The sequence below is a fragment of the Bidens hawaiensis genome, unplaced genomic scaffold, assembly GCF_021521415.1.
Source record: "Bidens hawaiensis isolate Kalapana, Puna unplaced genomic scaffold, B.hawaiensis_p1.1 tig00014542_1, whole genome shotgun sequence".
NCBI classification, from domain to species: Eukaryota; Viridiplantae; Streptophyta; class Magnoliopsida; order Asterales; family Asteraceae; genus Bidens; species Bidens hawaiensis.
In genome coordinates, this window is record NW_027492269.1 from 255,697 (window position 1) to 276,077 (window position 20,381).

Below are 20,381 nucleotides of genomic sequence, written 5' to 3' on the forward strand. Positions count from 1 at the left end.
GAACTTCCCTCCAAATGGTTCGTTGAACGTTTGGTTCCTTTACATCCCTAGCCATCAATAGGATAATAAGTGTACACATAATTAATTATTTTATCATGAATAGGTACCGGAAGTTTAGCAGAAACTTTAATAGAACTTACCTAGAGAATACCATATATGCTTCTTTATACTCGAATACAACAAAAAATATGGTTAAATTGGCAACAAACACACATCCTAGTATGAAGCCAAACCTGATGCACATTCCATGAAATATTCAATAAAAGAGCTAATGATAGCATTAATATTCAAACAGAACGGGTTAATATCTGGGTCGGATAATTACCCACGCGATATCCGAGAAAAAGCCCATATATTGAAAATGGGTTAAAAATTGGTGAGGAGGGATGAGCGAGTGACAAGTGGCAAATATTAGTATTCTTTTATTAGAATAGATAGATACAAACATTTTTTATCCATAAGTGCCGGTCGACTCATCCTTATAAAGGCGGGCATGCAAATGCATATTACTTATGCGGTTACAAAAACAATCAAATTACTCAAGAACGATTAGTTAATCAAAGTCTCAAAAGGTTTAACAACATACTTCTTATAATTTCAAATTCAATCACTAACTTATAATCCAATTACTAAAAGATAACAAACTCAAAAATAACAAACTCAAAAGATATCACTAACAAAAGACAAACTAAACAAATAAATAAAACAAAAATTATTAAAAAAACTTTAAAACTCAAACTTGTAGACAACCCTGCTTCAAATACAGATAATAAAAATAAAAAGTTAAAATCTTAAAAAGGTTCAACAAGATCATGATTAACCAAGTATTAGCTATTCGGATAAGATAACAAGCAAAGATTAAAAAATATTATTTAAGTATTAATGCTAATTACACTTATGCAAAACACCTAATTCCAAAGCAAAACAAACTTCATGTCTATATACACAAACAAAACCATAAAACCTTTGATGATTAACCACATAAAAACTCTATTAGTTAGGCCAATTAATTATAATTCCTTCTACATATTCATTGCATCAGCTTGAGAACTTGAGGCTGCTTCGTTCTCCAGATGTTCACGTTCCGCCTGCATCATAAACCACCAATAACAAAAACTAAAGCCACAAAATGTCTATATTATTGTATTATCTAGAATATGAGAAGAGGCATTTTTGACACACAACGGGTCGGTTCATGTTATATACAGTATGATCTATTGGTTAAGTGGTCTAATATGGGGTTTGTAAACGACTGAACAAACATGAGTGAGGCTTGTTAATGTTCGTTTGCTTATGTTAACCTAACAAACGAATGGACATGAACACTCAAATGAACAAAGTTTCTTGTTTGTGTCTTACGTTCATTAAGAAATTATCATTTAAAAAATAAATCAAACATAAACGAACATTTAGAAAGAATATAAAATGTATAAAAAACTAGGCTATCATAAAAATATAAGTTAAAATATGCAAAAATAATAATTATAACAATAATAATTTACTTTCTTATACCTTTGTTTACTCTTGTCTGTTTAGGCATCAATTTATTATTACCATATCTAATATACCTATATGGCTATATATATAGTATCTGTAAATAAATATACACTTGGCTTATCGAACGTTCACAAGCGTAAACAAACAAAACACTTGCTCATGTTCGGTCCTTTTACTAAATAAGCATAAAATCTTGTTAACATTCGTTTGTTTGAGAAACAAACATAAACGAACTTCCCTTTGCTAAATGTCTCAGTTCGTTTACAACCCTAGTCTAATAGACTAACAGTTTAAAAGTCAAAAAATGTCATCAATTATTTACAGCATTTTTGTTGTATATTTTATTGTTTCTAACTCATGTTTACTTGTTTAGTATATCACTAAACTTACAAACATACGGATATTTTTCATATAAAGAGGGGCCCACCTTGGCTTGTCGGAACTTTTGAAGCATGCGACGGTACTGCTGGCGGGCGGGTTGAGATTCCACCATAGAAAGCACCCGTGAGACAGCTTCATCAATAGAAACATCCACCTTTTCTTTCCGGAACACTTTGACAATATCTTCATCTTCATTTTCATCAATGGCAGCTAACTCTTGTTTGAATCCACGTAGACCCACTCCCTTTCGGCGCCACCTCAGCACAATTTTTTCAACTACACCAACTGCCCAACAGAAAACCTTGTAGTGTTTCCTTACTTGGTGACCTCTTACATGAGCCTGCCGAATACCAAAAATGTGAGAATAAACTAAAGAGTCCCAACAATGTATTTTAATATATATTATTACTGTAGTAATATAATCTTTGTTATCTTATTTAACGCATTAACACATGTAATAAAATATATTGAACATTAAGTATGTGTCTTGTTAAACATTTTACTACAAGGTTCATAACACGTGTAATAAAATATATTGAACATTTTACTACAAGGTCCCTTACTTGGGACGTGTAATATTTTAAACGAATGAACATGAACATGTGTCTTGTTCTTTCATTCAGATTCGTTTGTTTATTTTCATTTATGTTCGTAAGTTTACGTTTGTTAAAGTTTGTTCATTTACGTCTATTTAATTTTTTTAGGCCTATAAGCCTATAACAATTTAGTCTAATTTCAATTACCTTTTAGGCCAAAACACATTGTTCATGTTCATGTATGTTTTAGTTATTTTTGTTCATTTATGGTCGTGAACCTTTCGTTTATACCATTAATGAAGCAACATAAACGAACACGATGAACGCGCTCAGTTTCTTAACGAACGGACACGAACAAGAAAACCCGTTCGTTTAATTGTTCGTGTTCGATCGTTTGTTCGGTTAAAGTTAAACGAACCCGACCCACCTGTATTTTGACAACTTTTTGGCGAAGGGCAAGAAAGTCTTTACGGCCTTTCCAGGCTCGATACTTCTTCTGAATAGACAACGCCGCGTTATTATAATTTCCATTTCTAAAAGTCAACTTCGAAGCTGCTGAAAGTCCTTCAATGTCACCTAAAAGTATACCATATTCATCTCCACTAGCATATGATTCCTTTTGTTGTCTCTTTCTAAAAGAATGAGCTCTAAAAGCTGACTGTATACGGGCAGCTGCTTGAGTTACATTTCTAACCGCAGCTAACGTATCCTTGAGAGAAAGATCATCATTGTTTACAAGATTTAGCTTTGAGATACCGTTTACTGCCGCTGTTTCAGCTTCAATATCAGCAGCGGATCTAGAAAGTTCAGGTTGTTGTTGGAGAGATGGATGGCTGGTTAGCGAGACTTCTGAGAGGTAACCTGCAAGTCCTTTGTGTTCACATGCCTCGGCTATAGAAGCTGGGGTTTGACCAGTCGGGTCTTGTTGACTTGGGTCAGTAACTGCTCCAGCTGATGCACCCGAAGCTAGAAGTTCAGCTACCATTTTTTCCCTGTTATTATATATCAAGAGAAATTATTTAAAGGTCTGGAGATCTAAAACATGCAAAATGGGCAGAACAGACCGGATACACATATATAACCTGTTTAATAATATACGGTTTTAAGAATGAATAATTAATGTTATATTGTATTATGTAATAGCTAAATGCCAATTTCACCTCTAAAAATACACAGTTTTAGGAATGCTAACTAATGCAGTTTTATGACAGTGTAATTAAGGGTAGAATAGGAAAGTTGATAAATTATATTGGAAGTGGACGTTTTTTGGACAGCCTAAAATGGACAGGTGCATAGTTGTCAATAGCGATGATAGTGGGTGCTATAGCGCGCTATGTAGTGATGCGGCTATAGGCCGCTATATACTAAATATCGGTCATTTAGCGTGATTATAGCGGTATTTAGGGTTTTTTTATTTTTATTTTTATTTTTTAATACAAAAAACTGTAGAAACTTATTTTTTAGGCTTGTTTATCGACTAAACAGCCGCACCTTCCACAAGTTCCACCGTAAAAGCTTATTTTGTGAATATAAACCCTAATAATTTGCTTAAAAAATTTCTACTCCTTTATTGTTAAATATGAAATAGCGGTCACTATTTACCGCTATTCGCTATGTAGCATATAGGTGACCAGTCGCTATTCGCTACAACAATAATCTAAATGTTTGAATAAAACGGGATTACATACACACACTCAAAACACAAGATATTGAGATTGTTAATCTGCATTCTAGAACCTGTTTCACCCATTCGAGCTGTTTCCTTCATAGCTAACTTTTAAATTTACCTGTTTGACCCGTTAGAGATGAGAAAAAAATCCTAATTGTTGACCCATCAAAGTAAACGGTTCAAAATGGTCACCTCTACTATTCTAAATGTCATGAATTTATTATTAATCATCACAAAAGATTACTAGACCATATATATAAAATAATGACATACCTTCCAAAACGAGCAGACCAATGTAAGGCAGTCCAGCCATTAATGTCACGAAAGTTAACACCGACTCCAGATTTAAGAATCGGGTTCAAGGCCCATCCAAAGCCCAAACCAGAAACCATGTGTATTATCCCTTGTTCTCTTTTAGACAAACCTGTAGCACCTTTCTTGTTTTGCAATCTAGAAGAAAGCCATTGTTGCAACTTATCTTTTAACAGTTCTTCTAGAAGCCACTCACTTGCATCAAACGAAGTCAAACTTCCATCTAAAAGAGCTTCAATGACTTGAGACCATGAGTCTTCTTCACCAGTTGTTGACTTTATTTGACTAGATAGCAGCATTTGCACGAATCTCACAAGTAATAATAATTCGTCTGAGTTTCTAGATTTTTTGTCAGTGGAGTTATTATTTGTATAATAGTTTGGTTTATCACGGTATTCAAATTCCCTGATTTCACTACAAGATTCTCGGTTGCCTGATGTTATACAAAGAGTTACTTTGCCAGGTAAGTGAGTGGGAGTGTAACAACAAAGGACTCCATCTTGAATGATTTCAGCAGGAACCTCGGTTTCACCAAACATACAGTACCATTGTGTATTGGATAGATCACGTGCGAAAGTCCCAATAATGAGTACCTGCATGAAGAAGTATGCACATATTTGACTTGTAAATATAGAAAACAAGCATATATAAGTATTCAATTACTTTATGTATGTAACAAACAAAATAGCATAGCATAATACAAAGGGAGTTATACTAGGTATTCAATTACTAGTAGTCAAAGGTGCAAAAAAATGAGCACACCCGACACAAGGAAAGCACAACAATAGAACAAATAAAAGTAAATATAACAGTTATATAAAATTTATATTTCCTAAATATATTAAAAATCTATTGTAAGTAGCAATTAAAATAATCCAACTAATATCAAAAGTTTTGAAAACCTTTTATGATAATCGAATTAAAATAATATAATATAACTAGTTGTATACTAGCTATAGAAAATTAAAAACCTTTTTAAATCATTGTGTATTATATGAAGTATTAACTCAACCCAGTTAATAAAAAAGGAAGTCTAAAGTAAAATAAAGAAAGTCCCTTGACTTCAGTTTTGCATGATTAAATGACTTTTTGCTAAACTTGCACTTAGGTCTCTTGACTTTAGTTTTGCATGATTGAATCCCTTAACATCTAAAACTTGACAATAAAGTCCCTGCACTTTATTATTGACATTAAAGTTTTTTTTGCATGATTAAAATCCCTAGACTTTTCGAAATTTAAGGAAAATGTTTTCGTTTGCATGATCAAGTCCCTAAACTTTTTTAAAATAGTTTTCCATTGAAGTTTAAAAGACTAGGGATTTAATCTTGCAAAAACAAAGTACAGGGACATTATGTGGATTTATCAAAAGTATATAGGTTTTTTTTACAAACATTTTAAGAGGTCTACAATCATAACTTATTTCAGCTCACTGCAAGCCTGATCTCAAAAATCATAATAAAATGGCTAGTTTTGTATTGAATGAAACAAACACAGGTAATTCAGGAAGAAATCCTTGTATAGTTTCAAAGGATATACCTTTGTACGCTCAGATTCATAGCCCCATTCAGGGGCAATCTCATGAATAGTAAACTTCTGCTCTTGTGCAATAGTCAAACTTGAATCTGATTCTAGAGACAATCCACTTTGACTTTGGTCAAACATTGTTGAGTAAAAGTCTGGGTAACTTTCAGACAAATTTCTAGCAGGAGTATATGCAGAATACTTGAAATCTTCAAGTTCATGAGGCAGCAATAAATTTGCTGTATATGGAAATAATATGACAGATTTCAAAATCCATAATTGTGAAAATAGTATTTAGAATATTGAAATCAATAGACTGGATATAATACTGGACTTACAGTTATTATTTGCACCAGTATATCCAGATTTGTACTTTTCTTGCTCTTTCACTGGATCTGTTCTTGGTTGAGGTAAAAGTACTCCCTGTTTGAAAGAAATTACGTTAAGATGGTAAATATTTAAATACTTCTTAAGGAAGCTGATCAATATAAGCTTACATATCTGTCTGAAGGGTATACATAATTCTGTTGAGATCCATCACCTACTGCATTCCCATTATGTTTTAATACATCATCCCAGAGTAAAGTTTGCTGACTTGCAATAGCAAATTCACCTTCTGATTGTTGCTGGTACTGATATGGTCTCACATACCCTCCTACATATTCTTTTTTCAGTTATTTTGCGATCAACCTTATCTAAATTTATCATAATGTGACATAAAATGCAGATGAAAACACACATAATAAAAAGATATGGAGTTCGAAAAGGGTTACAACACAGATGATATCTTAAAACCAGATGTGACAATTCGACCCGTTTACTTATGAGCGGGTCAATTTTGTTTGTGTTCTATACTTCTATCTTAAATGAGTCAAACAAACAGGTTTAGCTACAAGAGGAACTGGTCAAATGAGTTGAAAGTCTCCCAAAGTTTATTTTTACTTCATACAATCTCTGACCTTTGTTATTCAAATATTCAGATTGCCATTTTGATAGTAACACTTTCTTAACCCAAAAACCATTTAAAAATGATGATTAGAGATGGACAAAAGAAAGTTTGCAGGTCACCAAGCTCGGCCCGGTCCGTTTTGACCCGTTACTTGACTCATACATATAACAGATAACAGAGGAAACAAACCTGGATATTGTTCAGATGCAAAACTGTTTGAGCCATCTTGCATCATTCCATAAGTTTGCTCATCAGCTGAAAACTCTGATCCATTTGATATCCCATTTGCATTATAAAATGCACTAATATCTTTCAAGTTATCCTCATCCAAACTCAACTGTTCTTCAATTCTTCTCAATGCATTATTAACTTCAGGATTAGGTGAACCACCGATATCCTCAATTCGTTGTGTATAACTCAAAGGACCTGACACATTGGACCTGGTAGCCAACTCTGAACTAACTTCTATGGAGCTCGGACTCGATGTGTTGTCATATGGTTCCCGATATTGACTAAATACACCAGTAGATTGAGTAAACTGAGAAGCATGGGAGTTTGAACCCTGAATAAGAGTAGAAGACCCTGTAGAGAATGTTGAAATGGATCCAGGACTATGCCCACTCTGCATCCCACACAAAAAGTCAACGGTCATACTATATACTGTCAATTGGCAACTTACACTATTTATATGAAATCAAAAGACTTACCATGGTTATATCTCTATAATGGACAAGTACAATGTAATCCATTCCCCTGTCACCAATATAATAAAAAATGTAAGTCTGTTGGCACAAAAGTATTTTCAAATTTAGATCAATGTTTTAGTTTAATTTAAGATAGAACGATGAGGACGAAACTGTTTGTAAAACTAAGTTGCTAGATGTAATACAAGCAATCCCACAAAGAGATGAAATACACTCACTGATCCAACATCCAGTAACAACGCCTTTGGAAGTTTGGATTTTGCTCACCGTGTGCATAATAACAATTTAAAGCTTCAAGATTTCCAACCTATGCCAAAAAAAAAATGTAAAATGGTCAAGTTATACATCAGGTCATTATGTTATAAGCAAATCATGTATGATATGCACAGATGTAGCTTTACATCAATAAGCAACCTGGTATCAAAAGTCAAAACATTTGACCAGAAGGTATGTATTCTGTTTTTGTACAAAACACCAAGCCCTTAAAACATTTCTTATTACCTAATTGTTTGAACAAAACCAGTTGAGAAGCAGTAAAAAGTTATACGACTTATCCTCTATTTGTGTGAACAAAGCAAACTTGAATATATACAGGTGTACAAAGACCAGCGTGCACCAAGTTTCTTATAAAAGTTGTTTTTCCCCCACAAAAATAGATCTAGCATGTTGAAAATACTTCAACAAAGTTTGAGACTACAAATCTAGAGCTTGAAAAAAATTCAAATCTCAATTCTCCAATAAACCTACATTTGACTTCTAAAGAATAATAACCATGAATCAAAAAGAGAAAAAAAAACCTTTAGACGTTCATGCGCTTCCCCAACGGTTCTTCCATCCTTTTTTCTCCTCCAATTATGCCCATCTTTACGAAAAAACCTAAGGACCCTCTTGTTAAACAGAAACAAAGAACCACCTGTAAAAGCATTCAATCAAAATATAAAGAGAAAGACCATAAAACTATTGTAATAGGCGTAAATCTTTGAAAAAATAAGGCAAAAATGAAGAATTTTACTAGGTGGCTTTTGAGGAGGCTCATTGGTAAGCTGCATTTCCTCAAAATTCTGCAGTATGAAGAGTACCTCCCCGGGCTTTAACCACCGGATCTGTGCTTCTTGAACAAGATCTGTGATATTATACCCTGAGAATTGAAACAAAAAAAAGAGAAAGAACTCACATTAGACTAGCAAAATAAATGCTTACATGACATTTGTGGCACATAAAATTGTAACAGTTGTACACATATCACTAGAACTTGCTTGAAAATATTCAATTGTATCTTGAAGAAGTGGAAATTATGAATTTGTGCAACTGCTTGTTCTACATACACACATGAGACAGTAACAGAGTTAACTGCTCGGGTGAGGTACAAATTGGGCGCCTTTGTTGCTACATATATCGAATATGCAGGAGTTGGATTTAAATCACCCTTCTCTCAGTTCAACTAAACAAAATTTTTGTAAAAAGGGGATGAAAAGTAACTATCTCAGTTTCATATCTTATATCGAGCATTTGAGCTAAACGAATTTGCCTAGTTAAGAGCCTTAGACTAATCCTTCAATTGCTGCATGTTTGAGTATTATCTATGACCATTGTCTAAAAAATATCCCAAGCATAATTGTTAGGTTATACTTATACACCAATAACATGGATGCTAATAGACTTCAAAACAGAATAAAATTTCTCACCACTAATTGATCTGGTTGCGCGAGTAACTGATTATAAGTAACTGACTATGAACTAAATCAAGTATAATCACACAGTTTTCAACAATTCATCATATGAACGTAAACCTCAATATACAAAGTCTATAAATACAATCAACACTCATAAACTTAACGGTAATCAAATTCGGAATCAAACCTCACCTGACATCATCATCCGTACACTCTGCACTCAACTGAAACAATAACCGAGAAACTACAACTCTTCCGGTGCACACGAAGCTTCAAAATAGAAAACCACACCGTACACCGGAAACAGATCTAACAGTGCCAGAGGAACTAAGATCAGTTAAAGTGTTGACTCGTGGTTGACCTAAAATAACTATAATCACAAACTATTCAATAACTCATCATACGAATGTAAACATATAATCAACACTCAAAAACCTAACAGAAATCAATTTCGAACCAAAACCTCACCTGACATCATCATCCGTACACTCTGCACTTGCCTAAAACAATAACTGAGAAACTGAAACTCGTCCGGCGCACACGAAGCTTCAAAACAAGTTCCTAGCCCTAGAAAACCACACCGTACACCGGAAACAGATCTAACAGTACCAGAGGAACTAACTATAATCAGTTAAATCGTTGACTCACAGTTGACCTAAATTAACTATAATCACAAACTATTCAACAAATCATCATTCAAACGTAATAAACCTCAATATGCAAAGCCTATAGATATAAATACACAATCAACAGTTCGAGCACTAGAACTATAATCAGTTAAAGCGTTGACTCACCGTTGACCTAAATTAAGCTCAATCACAAACTATTAAACAGTTCATCATACGAACGTAAGCTTAAATATACGAAGCCTAACGAAAATCAAATTCGGAATCAAAACCTCACCTGACGTCATCATCCGTACACTCTGCACTCAACTGAAACAATATAACCGAGATACTACTACTCTTCCGGTGTACACGAAGCTTCGAATTAAGTTTCGAGCAATTGAAAGCCACAGCGTACGCCGGAAACAGATCTGACGGTTACCGTACGACTGTATGAACTAACTTTAGATCAATGGATTCAATAGAGTAAGTAACTTAACTTCATTATTCAAATACCGGTGGAGATGAATACCGGAATAACGTGTAAGTGGAGTGGTCCGGTGGAAACTCCGGTGAAGTGGTTACGAAGGACCGCCGGAAGGTGGTTAGTTACGTTGAGGAAATTATTAAAGTTATTATTATTATTATTATTGTGTTAATAATATGTTATATTATTATTAGTCGTGCATAATGTGTGTATTAAAAATGGATTTGGTGACTTGGTCTACTTTTATAAATGTTATTAGCATTGACCAAAAACGACTTACTGAATACTGTTAAATTGTTGTGTTGAGAAAATTGCATAAATGGTGTATATAGTTTGACCAAATTGCAAGTTTGGTTTCCGAGTTTTAGAAATAGCAGTGTAAGTTTAGAACTTCTAATGTTAACTTAATCGCTAGGGATGTAATTTTGTAAACTAGTCAAGCTGCTCGCGGGCTACTTTAGCTTGGATCGATAAAAGCTTAATTAATAAATAATAAACGAGTCAAGCCCGACCTTGAAAACCAACTCATGAGTCGAGCTTGAAACAAGCCAAGTTCAAGCTTTCGTAAGTCAAAATGAGTCAAGCTCGAGCCAAGTCGAGTTTGGGCTCCACTCATTTACAACTCTATCCATCACTTTTAGTTTTAAATCGAACCTTCAATTTTATTAGAGTTTTCTCGTTAAAAACTAACTGGGATTAACATAGAAGACTAAACGTGCAACCGTCTCATATAAACGTGAATTAAGTTTGTAATTATTAAAATTTGTGGACCAAACTTGAAATTAATTCAAACCACAGGGACTATTTATGCAACTTTCTCTAGTTTTTATTTTTCTTTTAGTTGATTATTATCAAAAATTTAATCGGTTATTCATGCTAGTCAACTGTCAATTCACTATTCATTTGAATTCGTTATTCATACTAGACAACAATGTTATTCATTCTAATGTTCTACTCAATAATCGACATCTACACATTCTATGCAAATTTTATCTAGAACGGATAAAAGAAATAATAAAGCATATTTAGTTTAGGACTTCAATAGACAAGAATTTAGAATCAATTTTAGACTCACGAACTAAAACTCGAATACATGATATAAATATTCTTGTAAGTGTTAATATGTTGTTTCCATTGCGTGTACTCTTGATATGCAATATTTTGTTAACATTTTTGTTGACATTTATTGCGTTTAATGTTGATTCCTGGTATAAACATTTCGACATTTTAAAAAATGTTAACCCAATTGATCATCAGGCTTTGCGTGTGGAGATGGGCGCTAACCTGACGTGTTCGGAAGGTTAGCGTGAAACATGGTGAATGGTGAATAAACCCACTGAGGGGTGGAATGGTGAAGACAACCGCCGGTGTGAGGCTTAGGTTTTTTGACTTTTATTTATTTTTCAATTATAATCAATAATATGAACCAGTCATTTGTTTGCAACTTACCCCACCACCACATTTCACATCTCATCTATTCGCAACATCCTTAAATGTGAAATGTGAAACCATCTATTACATATGTGTCGTCTAAGTAGTGTCACTTTTATTTTCATATTTCACGTTATCACAACGGATGACCTCCTTGTTAAGACAATAATCTCCTCTTCATTAAAACGCAGTAGTCATCTCTTCAACATTCATTTGAATGGTACGAGGCCGGTTTTAAAAATATGTATTCTTAATGTTTAAAGTCAATTACTCAACTTATTTAAGCCCATTTCTATAGAAAAAATTGTTTGCACAACCCAAATCATAACAATAAGCCCATTTAAACATAAAATTGTTTAAGCCCTATAATATTTTTTTCTAAAGGCCTAAATCTTTTCTCGCCTTCGACCCAAAATTTTTAATGATTCTCGAGGACAGCCCTGATCATGTACAAATGCACCAACAAAATTACCATATTTTGTGCTCAATCAAGTACAAAACCATTTAATAATAACATTGGAAGCTGACACAAAATTATCTTATAAATAATGAAAACCTAGTTGTGTTTAAAACAAGATCTTATCACGTGCATGCATAGGTTTTAGTAGTGAATCCAACATGACTTGCTTCACTAGGTTCTCTACCACAAGCCCAACACCTTTGCTTCTCACCAAAGTCTATGCCTCCCAATCTATCCTATATTTAAACTCAAACCACTCAACGAAAAACAAAAGTTACGAAACAAATATTATAAATAATTTGTCTTTGAAAACAAATCAAGATGTTGGATTGGGGCCCAGTTTTTGTGTCGGTGGTGCTCTTTGTGTTATTCACACCAGGGTTACTATTTCAGCTTCCAGGACATAGACGGTGTGTAGAGTTTGGGAGCTTTCAGACGAGTGGAGCGGCCATCTTGATGCATTCGTTGCTTTTCTTTGGTTTCATATGTCTCTTCTTGTTCGCGGTTAAGATCCATCTCTACATCAGTTAAACTAAAACCAAAGAAAATCTTATTCTATACAATTTTCTATGTTTTTTATTTTTATTTTTCTAATTGTGTTACAAATCTATATATGTTTTATTTGTATCAATGTATCATGAATATGTAAAATGTGTTTTCTATGCATTTACATCTATATATGTGTGTGTGTTCATGCATGCATGTTGAAAATAGGTGTATGTTAATATGTTATAATTATGTCTTTATAATTTATATATATGTTCAAAAGAGTTGCAATAAAGATTAAACACACATTGCCTGATTATGAGTAAAACAAGACAGTCAATCTCAAACTAATATTGTTAAATTATTAATTTTATATGTGATCACTGAAACCATATTGACATGTAATTACTCGAACTCGGCCCTGCTTCTGACGTTGTTCCTACCGTCATTGGATCCGTTTGATACCTAATATTCATTTCAAAATACGTTTATACAGTTCTCTACTTAAACTTGATTTTTCAGTAATTTATTAATAAAATAAATAACGAGGGATTACCCCATTTGTAAAGTGGGCCCGCAGTCGAGGGGATGAAAGAAGGCTTCCCGGTTTGATGTTGAGATTGATGTTGTTGTTGAGGTTGAGGTTCATGTTGTCGATCATATCCGATTTCGTGTTGAGCATGAGGAAGCCAATGGAGTGTGCTTACTTGATTTCCTTCCATCAACTGCAAATACTATTAGTGCAAATTAATCCATATAGTTGAAATTAAAATTGAAATTTAAATAATGGAATTTTAATACATATGTACATATATACATACCCTTTGTTTTAAGGTTGAATTTCCTTCATTTTGCAATACCAAGAATATTGATAAAACAATATGATATATCCAAAATATTTGTTTGAACATTAAATATATATCTAAAATGTTATGATCTTACCTTTTTCTGAAGATCTGTAAGTGTATCCAGCATGAACTGAGTCTATAAATATATAAAATCGTAGCGTTAACATATGTGACAATTACGATTTATTTATTTATAATCTAGTCGGTTTGATTTGGGTTGTGTTTAATCTTTAAACGGACATATACATTAAGCTTTGCTTTAATTAAAATTCGGGCATTTAAATCGTGTACATTTAAAAATGTTAAATCATTTATGTAACAATTCCGAAACATGGCATGTTACATTTTGAGTTGTCATGTCTAATATGTTTAACAAACATCAGGCTGACATGTTTAACCTCTATAACTAAAAAGCCCGACCCGTTTAACCTTAGAATAAACAAAAAAAAATATATAAGTTCAGCCCGTGAACCAATTTAACTAAAGACCGCCAACCTGTTTGACACATTTATTGTGTTCTGGTTACAAGATTTTAAGTGAGTCCGTAAATCTGTTGTCGCATTTAATGTACACATGTGTGTGTATATAATTGTGTATAATATATAGGTTCATTAATAGTTACCCGGGCTGATCTGATTTGCTTTAAAGATGTATCAAGTTTGTCGTTCGAGTGACTCGAGCTCCTTGCAGCTCAAAGGACCAAGATCTTCACCCAAAAGATTCCTAATAATATTTACATAACAGCCATTTACATCAAATAAAAATAAATATATACATATCATATTATATTTCTATATTTTCAGGTTTACCTCTGAGCTCTTTGTAGTTCCTCATAACGTGCTTTAAGTTTCAAATACTCCTGCTGACTACTTAGCTCCTGTAGATCACTTAATTTAATTATTTTTACCATAAATTTATATATAAGTTGTTTTTTATAATTTAATGTAACATGCTTGTAACTTCCTATCAACTTATACAGTTATAGCATTAAAAAAATATAAAAGTGAAAAAGAAAAGTAAATATGTTACATCAAATGAAGACAGATTGTAATATTTTATAACAAAGAGTAAGCCATGTTGCAGTAAATGATAAAAAAGTGTCATGTGCTGGTAAAAAGTAAATAGTTTTCGGCTAAAAAATGATAAATTTACACTGCCGAGCGAAAAAAACGGAGTCCAGGTTCAAAATTTTGGTCGGAAACGAGTAATTTTACACTATTTATAATAATTTTCAGACAAAAAAAGGATAAATTTACACTACCGAGCAAAAAACCGAGGGGGCCGGGCTCAAATTTTCGGTCCGAAACGGGTATATTTACACTATTTATAAAAACTTTCGACCAAAAAATGATAATTTTACACTACCAAGTGAAAAAACGGAGGGGGCCGGGGCCACCCCTGGCCCTAACTAAGCTACGTCCCTGTTTACACTTGCCTACAAGTTAAACAGGTCGTCTTGGTGTGTTGAACCCGACAACGAACACAATTTGTGGTTTTGTATTGCTTATGTAGCAAAAATGTTAATTTTTCATTGTTCATTGGTCATAATCGTTAGCTTTTCTTCGTATACATAGCAAATCTCGCTATATACGGGGGTCAGCTATACACATACTGTCTGACATTTAATCTCACACCGTTTTAAACATCCGTCCGGGATAGAAGTCTAATGGTCGTTTTTTGACCAATTTTTTTAAAGTTTGGTCGTGTATGGTCAGATCAAATGGCTGTTTTGACAAAAAAAAATATTTCAATGTTTGACTGACTGTGGTACGTCAAATCCTGTTTAGGCATTGACCGAACGATAATTTTGAAATAATTTTTAAAGTTTGACTTTGTCAGTGAAACGATTGTCAAATTTTGAAATAATTCATCAGTTTTGTTAACGACCATATGATGGTGTGAAATCATATGAGGATGGCGTAGCTATAACATAACCCCTTTCTAACGCGTTATAATATTTTAGTTGTGATGTGAGAAAACTGATGAATTATTGATATATATTTATATGACTGACCAATTTTGATGTGTATAATCTAACCCTATACTTTTTTTTTCCATTATATCCTACCTATGGCAGTGTAATGTGTAAAAACCTTAGGATTAATTATAAATCTATTTGATTCCACAGTTATACACCAGTTTATATCAAAGCTTCAAGAGTTGTTCAAGGGATTATAATATATGTATTAACTGTACGTATATCTGTGCTCTAATGGCGGCCGTTTGCATGCTGTCAACCTTTATGTTTTTTTAGTAAATATTTAATGGTAATGAAAATTAAAATATTATTTTTCTAAAATTATAAATAGTTCTTACAAGTTACATCTAGTATGTTATGTCCTCGGTCTAATTACTTTAAACCCTAAACTATAACTCTATAAAGACTAGGGGTGCAAATGAGCCGATCTCGGCTCATTCTGACCTACAAGAGGTCGAGCTCAGCTTATCTTAATCTCTTTTCCTGAAGCTCGAGTTTGGTTTATGAATCATTTTTTCAAGCTCGAGCTTGGCTCGACTCGTTTATTATTTATTAATTAATTTATATATACATTTATATTTGTTTTTTTATATATTTTTAATTATACTTTTTTATATATAACATAATATATATTATTTAGTTATTTTTATGATAATTTTATATATAATAGGCTCGTGAGCCAGCTCGAGCTTGATAAGTGGAGTTCAGGCTCGGGATCGTTTATTAAACAGATTTATTTTAAGTCTTGAGCTCGGACTCAAACTCGTTTAAGCTCAACTTAATTCAAACTTTTAACGAATCAATCTCAAGCACAGCTCCGCTCATTTGCACCCCTGATAAAGAGTGTTACTACTAACTAGTAATCACAAACGGTTTTTTTTATATAAGTAATAATATGTTTAGGGAATTTACCAACTATTGCTATAAAAATATGATTAACAAATTTGGTTGCTAATTAAGTAATAAACTATAGATTAAAATTTGATTAACTAAAAGATGTTCTTACAGAAGTAGCCATTTGACTGATGCTGCACTCATCTACCCTAAAGCAGTTAATAGAAGGCAAAGTGCATATTATATTGTATCCAAAACATGCAAGTTCATGCATTAATCTATAGGGTAATCAAACCTCCATTAAAACCAATCTTTATATATTCAATTTTTATAAATATTATTTGTATGCTATAGTGTTTTGTTTGTTTGTTTTTATTTATAAATAACATACTATTTATAAAATAAAAAAAATGGTAATATTTTCTTTTGACCTTACTAAATTCAATCTACCCAAATTATCAAAAGCCAGCTATTAACCAAATTAATCGAACCATTTTTTCCAATAACTAATTTAATGAACCGTTTATAACCAAAGTTGATCGTTATAAAAATCTAAATATCGAAACATTGGTCATCAGTTCAATTCAGTCAATAATCAAACCGAACGAACCAATGCATATATAGAAAGGAATATACTCACCTGTGCCTCCCTAGCAGATACATTTATCTCAGGTGCTCCATAGTTGCACTTTTTATACCTCTCAAGTGTCTTTAGCATGCTGGAAACAAATATGCAAAAAATAAAAAATAAAAATAGTTAATAGTACTAAACATAAAGTTCAAACAATTTAAATACACAGAAGCTTGTTTTCATAATAAGCAATTTAAATATGTTTATTAAAAACAGTTTATTACATTAATGAATAATTAAGTTGGTAATTCGAATATACGAACACAAACACTGCGTATCAAAATTTAATAAGTTCGAACATATAAACTACACCATTGCTTAATTAGTAGTTATGTATTTTGAATCTTTGACATGAAATTGTGCACCAAAGATTACTTATATGGTGTTACATGTCTTGTTGCAGTAAAAGAGGCAAAAGCCCACAATGGATAATAATACAAAAATAACTAACATAAGTTAAGCTAATTTAACCACACTTTCACCATAAGTTAAGCTACCTATAATATTCAAAGCTAGCTTAGATCTTTTTATGTTAGGCTACATATAAAGAAGCATTTTCTGCCTCAAATAGAATAACCAAAAACTTTAGTATACATAGATTCAATTTCTATCCAAGGAATTCATAATATTAATCCTTGATCCCATGTAATCAATTAAATCACATTGAATCATTGATACCTAGCTTTTATAACCGCGATAAGTTATGAAAACTCCGTGATAACCTTTTAATGTACACGAGCCCGATATAAAGCAAACTCGAAATATTTGGACAGGAATTTAATTAAAATATGAGATTAGTTTTAAGTTTATTGTTGGTATGAGTCGAGTATGATATTAAGTGATATTTAGCCCGATTACTCTAAATATGCGTATCTATTTACCCAACCATATATATGTAAACATTTTTCTTTTATTTTTATATTACTTTTAACTTTAAATAATAGAGCGATATGCTATTTTAAATATTGTTGGTCAATAAAATACTATTTAAAAATAGAATGATAAGAAATGTACTTTAAAAACCAAACCAAACCAAACCAAACCAGACAAACAAACCCAATACCCAGCAAGTATTGGGTTGGTTATGTATCTATTTCATAGCCGGGTATAGAACCAAGATAACTAATGCTCAATCAAGTAAAATAAAAGTGAAACGTTGTTTGTGTTAGAAAGATGACCTTTAAGACGATTAAAACTAGAAAACCAGTAAAAGTTGGATTCAGTTTGATTTTCTATTGGTTCATAGCAGATTTTGGCCATGTGAATGATGTAATTATGTTTTAAGTTTTAACTTTTAACCATAGAAAATAATTATCCAAAATCTCACCCTAGAAGATTTAACTTTGAAAGACCAAATTCTGGTCAAATGAAAATTAATTTGTACAACCAAAGATATAATTAAATAATTAATATAGTGTGACAAACCCTAGTTTCAATCAATCATATTTAGAAGAAAATTCATACACAAAATATAAATACAAATATAAAATAAAATTAAATAATTAACTTTTTTATGAAATACAGATAAAATATTATGAAACCAGATCAGAAAAATTCAAAATAAAAAAGAAACTAAAAATAAAAAGATGAGAGAGAAAATATTCCTTCATGAAAACAAAACTCAAACCCTAAAAAAGCTTCACACCATTTTAATTTTATGAAAGAATAGAACTGGATTTGACTAAGATTGATCAACTATAAAGCTAGAAAAGACTATAACAAACATGTAATCAAACATATGTGCATAAAAACATAACGATATTTATATGTAACAAAACTGATTGATTTTTTTCAATTTGAAACAAAACCAGCACAAAGTTCCATAAAAACCAAAACATTCACCAAAACAGCAAATCATACCAAGTCAACCACAAATTCACCTTTTCCTTTACACAATTTCATCCGGATCTCGTGTGTAAAAAAACCGAAAACCGAATCATATCTGTAACTAAAAAAACAGATCTACAATTTGGTGTTTGCAAAAACCTGAAAACCGAATCGTATCGGTAAACAAAAATAAAAAAAAAAAAAAAAAAAAACTTCTGTGTGCATGTATACAAGCACACAGATCTACAATTCTAAATTAGGTGTGTACAGAATTCGATAACCGAACTGTATCCGTAACCAAATAAATAAAATAAAATAAATAAACTAACCATAGATTCAACCTTCAAAGGGCGTATATACACACATATAGATCAACAATTAAATGTGCGAAAAAAAACCAAAAACCGAAAACCCAAAAAATCCGATAATCAAACCGTATCCGTAACAAACAAAATAATAATTAAAAAATCACAAAAGCAAATTCAACCTTCAAAAAACAGATACACACACATTCAGATCCCCAAGGTGTCAAAAAAAACCCCAAAAAAATCCGATAACCGAACTGTATCTGTAACAAAAACAAAAACAAAAAAAAAGAAAAACCTAACCGTAGACAAAAAAAACCCAAAAAATTCGATAACCGAACTGTATCCGTAACCAAAAAAACCTAACCTTAGACTTAAAAAAGTACACCTTGAGCTACTACAGATCTACAATTACCCGTGTGCAAAAAAACCCGAAACCCGAAAAAAACCCAATAATTAATTGACCGAACCATATCCGTAACCAAAAATACCGAACCGAACCAAAAAGTATATACCTTGAGCTACTGCAAAACTCATAGTGTTTTCCTCGATTAGAGAAGATGATCAAGGCAACTTCGGCATCGCAAAGGACCGAAAGCTCATACGCTTTCCTCAAGAGCCCGTTTCGTCGTTTCGCAAAGGTAACTTGCCGGTTAATTTTGTTCTCAATTCTCTTCAGTTCAACTCTACCTCTTCCCATTATAATAATATTGTACTACTTGAATCTGTTAATATTACTAAAGCACAAAATTTGTAGGTAATTTAGTGTATAGCCTTTTTGGATTTCATTACCTTGTATCACTCCTTATATGTTTACAAACATATTATTATTCCTTTATAGATATACAGAAGATATGTGTGTGTGTGTTTTGAAGTGAGAGAAGGTGAAAATGAAAGTGTATGTGTATGTATGTATGTATGTGTATATGCATGACGTAGATTTGTTAACTAAGTTGTTAATATTAATATATGATATAATAAGACTGTTTAACTGATATTATATTAGTATAACAGTTTCTCGTTCCACCATTTATACATATTTTTCCTACATCTTGCGGTTTTACAGAGAATAAGGTAAAAAATTCTTATTATATCTACGTATATATTACGTTTGAAATATTTTCCACACGTATATAACACGAGCCAGTAGACAAGTATTAATATATGATATAATAAGACTGTTTAACTGATATTAAATTAGTATCTATGATGTCATTAATTAGTTAAGGGTAACAAATATGGAAAGT

General features: G+C 32.3%; 2 protein-coding genes and 1 pseudogene across 3 annotated transcripts; 1 reads left to right on the forward strand and 2 right to left on the reverse strand.

Moving 5' to 3' along the window:
- Nucleotides 1-845: 845 nt before the first annotated feature.
- On the reverse strand, nucleotides 846-10,475 carry LOC143547022 (calmodulin-binding transcription activator 4-like). The gene is made up of 14 exons (XM_077038545.1): nucleotides 10,380-10,475; nucleotides 10,146-10,296; nucleotides 8,582-8,707; nucleotides 8,367-8,482; nucleotides 7,788-7,876; nucleotides 7,573-7,618; nucleotides 7,055-7,487; nucleotides 6,414-6,571; nucleotides 6,255-6,339; nucleotides 5,932-6,155; nucleotides 4,357-4,988; nucleotides 2,842-3,406; nucleotides 1,925-2,218; nucleotides 846-1,088 (listed from the first exon to the last, which is right to left on the reverse strand). The coding sequence occupies exons 2-14, from the start codon at nucleotides 10,156-10,158 to the stop codon at nucleotides 1,023-1,025; spliced, it is 2,847 nt and encodes a 948-aa protein (XP_076894660.1). The 5' UTR covers nucleotides 10,159-10,296; nucleotides 10,380-10,475; the 3' UTR covers nucleotides 846-1,022.
- Nucleotides 10,476-12,252: 1,777 nt separating this feature from the next.
- On the forward strand, nucleotides 12,253-12,819 carry LOC143547001 (uncharacterized). The gene has a single exon (XM_077038527.1). The coding sequence runs from the start codon at nucleotides 12,547-12,549 to the stop codon at nucleotides 12,754-12,756; it is 210 nt and encodes a 69-aa protein (XP_076894642.1). The 5' UTR covers nucleotides 12,253-12,546; the 3' UTR covers nucleotides 12,757-12,819.
- Nucleotides 12,820-13,540: 721 nt separating this feature from the next.
- LOC143546993 (agamous-like MADS-box protein MADS4) lies at nucleotides 13,541-20,052 on the reverse strand (annotated as a pseudogene). The gene is made up of 6 exons (XR_013137689.1): nucleotides 19,650-20,052; nucleotides 17,012-17,090; nucleotides 14,369-14,436; nucleotides 14,182-14,282; nucleotides 13,654-13,695; nucleotides 13,541-13,555 (listed from the first exon to the last, which is right to left on the reverse strand). The product of XR_013137689.1 is annotated as an agamous-like MADS-box protein MADS4 (transcript).
- Nucleotides 20,053-20,381: the final 329 nt, after the last annotated feature.